This window comes from Fulmarus glacialis, unplaced genomic scaffold (assembly GCF_000690835.1).
Source record: "Fulmarus glacialis isolate BGI_N327 unplaced genomic scaffold, ASM69083v1 scaffold14629, whole genome shotgun sequence".
Classification (NCBI taxonomy): Eukaryota; Metazoa; Chordata; class Aves; order Procellariiformes; family Procellariidae; genus Fulmarus; species Fulmarus glacialis.
This window is the reverse complement of record NW_009233959.1, coordinates 4,774-15,881: the sequence shown is the minus strand read 5'-3', so window position 1 is coordinate 15,881 and position 11,108 is coordinate 4,774. Positions and strand designations below refer to the sequence as shown.

The 11,108-nt window shown below is 40.4% G+C and overlaps 2 protein-coding genes across 2 annotated transcripts; one reads left to right on the top strand and one right to left on the bottom strand.

Annotated features, from left to right (window-relative positions):
• Positions 1–189: 189 nt before the first annotated feature.
• Positions 190–6,659, top strand: PSMD5 (proteasome (prosome, macropain) 26S subunit, non-ATPase, 5; the record flags this gene model as incomplete). The annotated part of the gene is made up of 9 exons (XM_009585499.1): positions 190–361; positions 973–1,086; positions 1,537–1,665; positions 2,446–2,555; positions 3,005–3,147; positions 3,642–3,833; positions 4,645–4,754; positions 5,394–5,534; positions 6,035–6,659. Coding segments are annotated over 9 exons (1,369 nt in total), but the record flags the coding sequence as incomplete, so codon positions are not given.
• Positions 6,660–8,975: 2,316 nt separating this feature from the next.
• On the bottom strand, positions 8,976–10,586 carry LOC104082385 (putative UDP-GlcNAc:betaGal beta-1,3-N-acetylglucosaminyltransferase LOC100288842). Its single transcript, XM_009585498.1, has 2 exons — positions 10,581–10,586; positions 8,976–10,076 (listed from the first exon to the last, which is right to left on the bottom strand). The coding sequence occupies exons 1-2, from the start codon at positions 10,584–10,586 to the stop codon at positions 8,976–8,978; spliced, it is 1,107 nt and encodes a 368-aa protein (XP_009583793.1).
• Positions 10,587–11,108: the final 522 nt, after the last annotated feature.

The following is an 11,108-nucleotide window of genomic DNA, read 5'->3' as shown; positions in this document are numbered from 1 at the left end:
AGCGTCAATGACCGGTGAGCGGCGGCCTGGTCTCGCGGGCCTGACCCGGCCCCGCCGCCTCCTCTCTCCCTTTTCCCCGGAGCGGGGTGGCTCCTGCTGCTACCCCGTCTCCTTCCCTTCCCACCTTCAGGGCGGGGGCTGGTACAGCTGAGGGTCTGGGAGCACCCGGCGGCGTCCCCCTCCTGAAAGGCTTGGTTTTCTCTCCGTCCCGCCCAGGGAGCAGGTGTCTGCGTGTGTTTCCATCCTGGAGAGGCTCCTGCAGGCCCTGGACCCGGTCTATGTGATCCAGAACCTCAGAGAAGAGCTTCAGAAAGGGCTTTTCCACCCCGATGACTCCGTGAAGATCCTCACCATATCTCAGGTACAGGGTTTTCCTCCAGGAGGAGGGACCAGAGCTCTCCCTTGAGCCAGGCTGGGTTAGTCCTAATCAGTTACTAGTCATGTCCTGATTTGTGATAAAAGCACTACATCAAGTGTTATCTGCAGGAATTGTGCTCTTACACGCTCAAGCAATTTTGGATAAATACTGTGCAATGTGTTGGTATATAATGCTATATGATGTGTCTGTTAAACATAATGTATAAAACTGTCTTGACAGAAGTAACTTATAAATGAATCTTCCGTCACATGTTCTGGATAAAGCTTTCTAAGCCAGCGCTGACAGCAGGTGCCGTAAGAATTAAGTGTAGCAACGTTTTGATATTCAGGATATTTTGAACAATATTGTGGAAACACTGAAGAGGAATAGGCTGTAGTTTGGAATGGAATTCTACAGGTTTCAGGTCCAGCCCCCAGCTAAAAGCAGGGCCAGCTTGCAACAGGCTGCTCAGCGTATTGTGCAATTGAGTTTTGAGTATATCCAAAAATGGTGATTCTGTCAGTCTGGGTAGCTGTTCCAGTACTTGAATGTCCTTATAGTGGAGAAAGTTTGTTTTAATGTTATTTTCTATAATTATTTAATCATGTCTTTAGGTTGGGAGGATTGTTGAAAATTCAGATGCTGTTACAGAAATTCTCAACAGTCCTGAACTATTACGGCAAATAATAAATTGCATTGGTGGAGAGAAAATAGCAGTGGCTAAAGAGGTAAGTATTGCTTTCTTTTTTTCTTCCTCTACAAACTGACGTAGACCCTGCACAGAACGCCTTTTCTGCTGTGTCTGAGATGATAGCCTCTGCTCTTCTTTGAAGAAAAGAGAGCTTATGTTGCTTGAAAGATGTTATAAGCATGCAGGTGCCTTATGCCCAGAAATTGCTTAGATGTGATAGAAAATTTTCCTAGAACTGCTATCTTCCAGTAGCTATTGATGACAAAGTGAACTCATAGATCTGAATTTGATGCCGGAGATTTAGATCACAGTAACCATAACTAGCTCTTGTCAATGAAAAGTGAATCACAATTAAAATTTTAGATGTATAACTTGATCTAATATGTTAGCAAAGAACATTGAAACTAAGTCTAATCGTCTTGGTTTTTCTTCTCTTTGTGGTTTTGTTTGTTTGTTTTTAATAATAAGCTCCTGTTTTTGCTTCCAGGCCATCAAATCTCTCTCAAGAATAGCACAGACGCAAGATGGCTTAGAGGCTTTATTTGTGAGCAGTTTGTTGAGTGACTTGAAAAATGTCATGGCAACAAATGATATTGTTCGATACAGAGTATATGAGGTAGGGATGCGATCAATGTTAGCATTTGAATGACATGATACTGCAGTTCTCTTGGACTGTAGTTCTGAATTACAATCTAGATTTTATGGCTTGCTTTTACATTAGTATTCATCACTGCTTTACAAACTTTTCTTCATGTCTACATTTTGTCAAGACTAGAAAGGAGTGGGAAGAGTACAGCAGCGTTGGCTCTCAAATAATGTCATAACTTCTCTTTCTCAGTTTATGGTACAAAAGTGTGAAGTACTGTTTACATCTTTTATTTTCTAACTTGTGGTGCCTAGGGCATTGGAAGGGCTACACAGAGTTACTAAAGATACAATAAAATGTTTGCTTCTTTGAAAGTAAAAGTAAAATAGCTGCTGTAGTCTCTTAACCTTTGGATGTGAAGTGTTATTGAAACTTCCGGAGGGGAGAAGAGACCAAGAGAGAGATGCCAAGTGTGTCAGTCTAGATGTGTATGGCAAAGGAGAAATAATACAATTTAGCCATTCTAGAGCTTAATGGGGATAGTAGCGATGATTCTCTGAAGAAAAGATGACTGTGAATAGAAATCAAATGCATGTGCTGTAAGCTTGGAACTCCTTATGAACTTGCTTCAGGCAAACATTTAGGTTAATTATGAAAACATCATGAAATTCTGTTTTTGTGTATGTGTGTGTGTATATATATATAGGGTTAGTCAGCATTATAAGACATATTTGGCCATTACTGTGAATTGTTATCATTATAATGTTTTTATAAACCGTCCTTTTTTTTTTTTCTTGTGCTTTTATTTAGTTAATTGTTGAGATTTCTTCGGTGTCAGCGGATTCGCTAAATTACTGTGCAAACAGTGGATTAATATCAGAGTTAATTGGAGAGCTAACTGGAGATGATGTGCTGGTCAGGTATGCTGGTAGTGAGTTTGCTACTGAGATTTCCCCCATTGTTAAAACTCTGATGTTCAGTCTTAAAATAACACTCTTTAAACACATTTGTGTGTGTTTCTTGTGAAACCGTTTTCAGGAAAACACTTTATCTGCCTCTTCTTAAACAGCCTTGAGTGTAAAATACTGTATACATAAATTTGAGAACCACGATGAAGTTTCCTCAGTATGCTGTGATAATTGTAATGCTGGGCTGCCGAATATAAACACTTTAGAGTTCTTTCCAACTATACACCTAAAGTAAGATGGCTGAGTGAGCTTGGTGGAGTGTTGGACAGTTGGGGTAGTTTGGTTTGTGGTTTTTTGTTTGTTTGGATTTTGTCTTAAGGCTAGAAAACCTGTTTTTTCTTAATCAGAGTACTTCAAAACCCCATCTGAAATAGGCCAAAATAACTGTTTTTCTGTTACAGGGCTACATGTATAGAGATGGTGACCTCACTGGCCCATAGTTCACATGGGCGTCAGTATCTTGCTCAACAAGGAATTACCGATAAAATTTCGAACATCATCCTTGGTGCAGAGTCTGATCCTTTCTCAGGCTTCTATTTACCAGGTTACATCATGCATTTCTTGTTGCCAGTGTTTACTGCTTGCTTTTATTAATGAGTTAAATTGAGAGGACTATTAAGCCTCTGTTTTGAAAGCTTATGTGAATTTTTGAATATTAGAATGTGTATGTTGGATGTATAGAAAAATGCTGAAGGACAGTCTAACACATGAATAATACTACTCATTAACAGTGGTAGTGCAGGTAAGATCTGGAGAGAATGTATTATATACTTGAAGTTTGTGTTATTTTAGCCTTTTTTTTTTTTTCTTTTAAATGAATTCAAGAAGACAGCTGTTATATCATGAATTAAGTAACTTCCAAAACACTGGCTTGTTCCTTAGTTCTGTCCTTATTCTGATGCCTTTCACAAACAGTATTCAGACTTAATAACACTAGTTCAGCAGTGAAACAATCTTACATTAATGTATGTTTAATTTTGAAATTGCTAAAGTTATTTTTCTCCCACTCTGAATGCTTTTTTTGTCTTGTTCTCTCAGGATTTGTTAAATTTTTTGGAAATCTGGCTGTTGTAGACAGTCCACAGCAGATCTGTGAACGATACCCTGTCTTTATGGAAAAAGTCTTTGAAATGGCAGAAAGTCATGATCCGACCATGATAGGGGTGGCTGTGGACACGCTAGGAATCCTGGGATCAAATGTGGAAGGCAAACAGGTTTTACAGAAAACTAGTTAGTATCACTTTTTTTTTCTTTAATAAAACTTTCTCAGTATGTCATAATATACAAGAGTGAATTGGTTTGGTAATAGAGAAAGGAATTGAAAAATGTGTTTATTTATCAATAATCAAGGGTGTCTGAATAGCTGTGCTATAGCAGATAAGGTGTTTTTTAACTGTCTTGCCAGGCGTGGCAGCTAGAATTCTGGTATCGCAAGTGTGATTCAAATGATTTTCTAGTGAGCTCCATCATACGAATCATCAGTAGTTGTGTTTAGATTCCTCTGTTTCTACTGATGTTGTGACCTTCTCACCAGGATTAGAAAAATATGAACTATTGTGTAATGATACTTTCTGTAAAGACTGCATTGTTTCCTTAATATAAAACTGTTCAGAGGATTCAAAGTAAGTGCTAGTCGTCTTCTGCTAGTCCGAACTTTGTTTTTTAAGTGAAAATCTATATTAGCAGATAGCTTTTGAAGCATTGTAGAATGGGATTGAAGATTTCTAGTTGCAAGTGTACTAGGGTCCACACTTCCCAAGATGACTCAATTATCTGTGACACGTAACTTCCTTTTTGGAAATGTTTGGGTAGTCTGGAGAATTAACATAAAAGCTTTGGATTTGTCTGTCTTAGATCCATATAAGCAAAGAGAATCTTACACTGCTGTTATTACAGTAGATCAAGAAGTTGTCTTTCTCAGGTTTAATGTACAATACTCTTTCTACCAGTTAATGTAGTCTAATGTGACCGACAGGTAGCTTTGTACTCCTGTAGAGGTCTATCTGAATTAAGTAAAATCACTTTGTTTTTATTTTCAAAGGAAGTAGATTTCAAAATCTGTTAAACAGAATAGGGCACCAGGCAAAGAATGCCCCAACAGAGTTACGGCTTCGATGCTTGGATGCAATTTCATCTCTTCTTTACTTGCCTGTAAGTTTGTGGTTTAGTTTGTTGCCTTTTTTTTTTTAATCTACAAGAATGAAATTATTGCACATCTGACTAATTGTGTGAAGACCTTTTGCAGCATCTAGTTTAGGTAGAAGTGGTAGCTTTCTTGTATTTGGAGTCATTAACTTAACTGTTTTGAAATTCCCTTTGTTTGTTTTGTTTTTAAGAAGCCAGGTGTTCTGAAATCTGTTTATAAAACGTGAAGTCAAGACAGCATTGGCAAGGGAATGAGAGTAAACAGTTTAATATTCTTGTGCTTTAAAGAGATAGTGGCAAACTGCTCGAATCCCTGTATATGTTCTTTAGATCCAGTGATCTGGTTTTGATAGTGTAGCTCTAAATGAGCGAGTAAACCATTTTCGTTTGTCTTGCAGGACTGCACTCCAGCACAGCACCTATCTCGTGTATCAAAATCAATTTAAATTGGTCTTCCAAGCTAAATGAAATATAGAAGGCCATTTCTTCATTCATGAAAATAAGTTGAAAATTTAAACTATTTCAGTTTAATCTGGTGGTGGTTTGTTTTAAATAACTTCCTTAACTATTGAACAGATAGTCAAAACTTGAAAGCTTTTCATAATCCTAATCAAACTCTTTCATTTTTGTATGTGATGCATGTAGCCAGAGCAGCAGACAGAAGACCTTTTAAGAATGACTGAATCATGGTTCACATCCTTGTCTAGCCAGCCATTGGAACTCTTCAGGAGCATCAGTACTCAGCCATTCCCTGATCTCCACTGTGGGGCTTTACGGGTATTTACTGTAAGTGCTTTTTGTTTCTAAAGATCGGGTAATGAATTGTATTGCCATTCAGTCTCAGATTTTTTTTTTTAAGTGAATGCCACAAACTTCTTGTCGAAGCCCTTAAGTGGTCAGAAATAAGGCCTTTTTCATTGTGCCCCACTTGCGTTCACCATTTAAATAATGCAGCAGACGTGTCATGTCTATAATGCTTATTTTCTTACAAATTGGAGAGGGGGGAAAAAAAAAAAGCAACAGCTATGCTCTAGGGTGCTGCTTCGATATCAGAGGCACTGCTGTGATAATTCACTTAAAACTTTAAAGATAAGCACTGAGCTGTACTTGTTTTCCAGCATTAAACCCTGCTGCTTGATTTGAGTGGTGGTTGTGTAAGTACTGTGTAGAATGAATATCCCATTTCATTTTTTCTGTTCCTTGGCTATTTGCATAACAGCCTAACTGTTTTTTTGTTTTTTAAAATGAGTGTTTCCCCCTCTCCCCTCTTTTGTCTTCATGTTTAGGCTATTGCAAATCAACCATGGGCCCAGAAGCTGATGCTTAACAGTCCAGGGTTTGTGGAGTACATTGTAGACAGATCTGTGGAGCCTGACAAACCTTCGAAGGATGCCAAATATGAACTGGTTAAGGCCCTCGTAAACTCTAAAACAATCGCGGAAATCTTTGGAAATCAGTATTACTTGAGGCTTAGAGCTTACTTGCATGAAGGCCCTTATTATGTTAAGGCAGTTTCTACTACAGCCGTGGAAGGAGCAGAATAATGTTATTGCTGTCTTGGTTCCCCTTCTTGCAAGCCATGTTACTGAAATAGGTGTTAAGATATAAGGTGTAAAGACTCCCCACACTAGAGTCTCTTTAGATTGTCTCTTTAAAGGAATGTGAAGCACTTGAATCTATTTGAAATGAGAGTCATGAGAGCAAATCAAATCCTATAGGGCACAGCATAATTTCCCATAGAATGTCATGGCAGAAGTTCTCTGTGTACTGTTGTGAGGCAAGTAACCAAGGTAAGCACTCTATCAACTGCTGCCTGTGTTTTATTTTGCAGAAATTATCAGTGTTTAGTTAAACTGTTCTTGGGTTTGGAGTTACTATCGTGTTTTCTCAGTAGATCACAGTTCAATTAAAAAACCACCAAAAAACCTTGAGGTTTGCAACCTCAGATGCTGCCATAGTTTTGTTTGGTTTTTTTTATATCTGCCGAAGTTGGCACTTGCGTGGAACATAGTCTTTTAGCCAGTCATATTCCGTCAGAAACCCTGTTTGTAAGAATAAGCTGGTAACATTCTGTCCACATGAGGGAGTATGAACTGGATTGTCTTCTATTTTCAACTTGCTGGATGTAAGTCTTGCTTGAATAAATAATCCTAAATATTGTTTACATTTTATGCTGAGGATGAAAAAAAGCTTTTAGCCCTTTTAAAAACAAATGGATGCAAGCTTTGGTGTATAAAACCAAATTGGGAGCTTTGTCTCCCTTGTTGACTGCGACTTTGTGTGGCAGCTCAGTTTACTTGCTCAGAAGGAGCATGAGCTATAGCACTACAAGTCTACTTCAGAACCAAATCTCAAATTGTTTACACTATTTTTTAACAGAGATAAAATTTTTTAATTTTAAGTGTTATGTAAAAAAATGTATGATTTTAGTTGCCTGAGTTAGAATAAAAGGGGTAAGAAGACAAAGTTTTCGTGTTTAAGGGCATGAACTGAGTTAGGAATATGGAAACGTAATACCTTACGAATGTGTATCTTCCTCTGAAGACGGTCAGCTAGCTGCGGATGAGATGCAAGACTAGCTGGACACTCTAGTGCCATGTGATGTGTCTTTGTCCATAAAACAGAGACCACAATGTACTTTATACAAAAGGTTTATATTGTTTTTGTTGAGGACATAAGAAACAAACCTGAGGAGTAGCTGGGAGGAGCATAATACAACATGAAATTACTACTTTTGGGCTTATTTTAGTAGTGTGTCAAGTCAGGTATACCTCTATGGAAAGTACTGGCGCTGTGTCCCCACTCTGCCAAGCAAAGCATGATGATCTAGTCACGCAGTAACTCTTTTCTTGCTTGTAGTAGCTTTGAGCTGCAGCAGAGGTGATGGTATTGCCTGCCAAAAACTGCTGGCAAGGAGTCAAAGTGGGCTCAGAGGAGCAGGGTAGTTGAGGAAGATCCCTTAATGTTTAATAAGCTATCTGAATGCAGGTGAACTGCCTTGTTGCTTATGATCTAATATGTACAAAAGTTGTCAACCGACGTTACACTACTGCTGATGCTTTCATCCTAGATGTGCATAATAAACATCTGCTAGTGAGAAATGTAGTACACAGTGTCTCATTTGTGAACAGAGAGCACAGAAGCTTCATGAATCCTGCATCCAGGAAAAAAATGAAAGCACTAAAAAGGAAACGGAAAAGAGTATAGAATTCCTTAGTTTGTGCTTGCATTGGACAGTTCAGCTTTGTTATTTTAGGTGGCTTTGTGTGCTGGTAGCTCTGTATAAGCTGTATACTAAAATCTCAGTAAAAGAAATCAATATATAAACCTTTTCTGCAATTCATGAGTCTCTTCCATGTGTGTTTTCAGCTGTTGCCTTTGAAGGCTACTCTGTGTGCTAAGTCTTTAGCATCTGCTTTGCGTGGTACGTTTGCCAAATACAGTATTTTAGAATACACAGAGAAGCCAAACAAGGGTTTGTTATATATGCACATATGCTTTATTTTGTTGAGCTTTGAGCTCAACATTCCGATTAATTGATCAGACGCTTACCCCTATTCACATGTAGTTCCCTACCCATCCTGTGTATTGCCATATGGTTTACATGTTGCTGCTGGTGTATCTTCCATACAATGAAAAATTTAAGTGTGTCGTCCCTGTCCTCCCATTGCCCCGTAAAGTGTGTGAGTGTCTCTGATGCCATGGCTGACAGAAATACAAGATTCTTTAACAGATAAGTTAGATGTCTTGCCTAGAATCTCCCTGGGCTATTTACCTACGCGATTCCCATGTTGGTTCAATGTCTGTTCCCACTCTAAGCTGTTCTGTAGTTGCACTGGTACTGTAAAACAGGCTGCTCAGAAGTAGCTCCCTTTTGTGGATGGAAAGATTCCCCTTTGTTACAAAATACTTTGGAAGTAGGTGATGCCTCACTCAGACAAAAAATGCAGAAGGAGTTTTGGCATAAGGTAGAGGACTTAAAAAGTCTGGAAAACACTGGATACGGACAAAGTTGCTTGGAATACTCTTTTTTACTTGTATGCATGCACTTGTGTAGCTAGAGTACATCCAGTTCTTTTTGCTGCTGTAACACACTATAGCACTGAGAATTCATTTGCGGTTGAAGGGAAGAGAGCTAACTTTGAGAGGAGATCGTTATTACTGAATATTAACAGGATAAAACAGCTGGTAAAAGAAAATTCAGACTTTCTTCGCAAAAGTTAAATCTTAATCAGCAAATTGAAGAACCTCATTTTTAATTCTATCTAAGTTAAACTGTTTGAACTTATCAATGTAGGTCAAAACCTTGCAGGACACCAGACCGTAGTAAGTTTCCAGTAATGAGCAATCTTTCCCATCGCTTGTTTCCTTCCAGTCTTTAAATAACTCATCCTCTTTCATGTTGGAAGAGGTGAAAATGAATTTATAGCAGCATCGATTGTAGCTGATGTGCTTCTCCCCAGAAAATCGAGAGCTGTGAATGGGAGTGATGCCAGCTTTTTTAGCACAGATTCCGACAAAGATATCAGGGGGCACTGAAACTGGCACCTCCTTGGCAGCCACGTACACCTTGCGAGCGACGTCCTGGGACATGACGAAGGCGCTGCCATCGCAGTAATCTGGGTAAAACTCTTCCGAGTATTGATGGATGGGAACAAAGCCAGGGTTTTTGGGGTCTCTGTTGGGTACTCCTTGATGAATGACCCTCCCGATGTAAGTGTCCTCTAGCTGTGTTAAGCTAAGCAAGTATCCAGCCAGACTTGGAATACTGACAAACATGTCTTCATCAGTTTTAAGAATATACCTTGCATGGGGACAGACAGTCACTGTCCACTCCACGCTCATCAACATCTTCTGTGTCTCCGTCTCAGGAGAATCAATGAAACTGCCTTCAATAATGTCTCTGTGCTTTTGAGACTCTTCATTGATCTCCAGCTGGGTGCTTACTGAAGCCGGCTTTCCTAAAGCAAACAGAGTAAGGACAGCATAACCTCTGGCGTCTGTCACGTTGCCCCATGTCTGCCTGATCACGTTGCGCCTTGTCCTGTTTTCTGGGCTACTGCAGACAAGAATGAGCAAAAATATCTCTTGATCGGAGCATGTTGCTGCACTGCTGACGGTGTAAGAGAGATTGGCCTTTAGCGGATCCGTATCTAGCTTCCTGGCCCTCTCCCTGATTTCGAGAGTCTTTGCGTCAGTGTAAGAAAGAGGTAATGACCGCAGGAAGTATTCCTCCAGTAAATCTGCTCCAAAGAGCAGCACGTGGAAAAGCAAGACATTAAATAGGATGAAGCACCACTGGTGAGTCCGGAGCCTGCAGGGTGTCAGCTGGGGAGGAGAAGACGTGGACACTGAATTCTCTTACTACTAGAACAGAAAGGCTTTCCTTCATTTTATAATATATTAATGTGAAACAATCATGACTTGTAGACGCGGTCTTTGTATTGTTAGTGTAAGGCTCTTTTCCTCCTAGAAACTTAAACAACCCTACTTCTTGTGGCACAGTGAGGTCCCAAGCTGAGAAGGATATTACCATGCTGTAGTTTACAAGGCTCCTTTCTGTGCATCCATGCATGGAAATACTGAGGAATAACTCACTATTAATATTTTCTGACTGTCTTTAACCTGTTACTGAAGGCCTGAGATGCTAATGAGGACCTGTAACATTAATATGTGTCCTCAAAGGAGAATCTTTGGTACTTGGCCTGACAACGCCTTGTGAAAGCTGGCAGGTAAGAAGCCAAAGGGAAAGCTGTTGTCCCGGCTGTCCTAGAGGGAACAGCCCCATGCTAGCCTCTGTGCTGCGGCTGAGCAACGAGCTGAAGCACTTACCTGCATGGTGGTGGGAGTTCTCCCTGCAGCAGGTCTGTGGTCACGGCAGAGGCAGTTTCTCCCTGGCAGAGGCTTACGGGGCAACGTCTGTATCTGGGTCTGCAGGATCCAGTTACTGCCCAGTACCCAGAGACTGTGGCTTCCACCTCACCTGCCTGCGGGGAGGAAAGATGATCCCAGGGGACGATCGTGTTGCAGCTGCATAAAACACAAAGCAAGCAAAACTCTAGCCTTTCCCTTTATTCGTTTCTGACACTTGGGGTTGGGTCTCTGAGAAATAAAGTGAAGCAACTCCTAGGGCTCACTTGGAAAAAGGGGTTCTCTGGTACTGTTGTGAAGCTGCGCTAGGTCTGCCAGTTTGTTTTTTACAGCTGTGCCATTTCGGTGTTGGTTCCCCCACCCAGGGCAGCTGAGCCCTGCGCTGAGCACTCTGCATCTCCTGAGGTGGAGGTTTGGTGCGTGAACGTGTGGGTTTGCCTTGTGCGGGGTTCCCGTGGACATGCAGGACACCCTAAGGCCGTGGGTGCT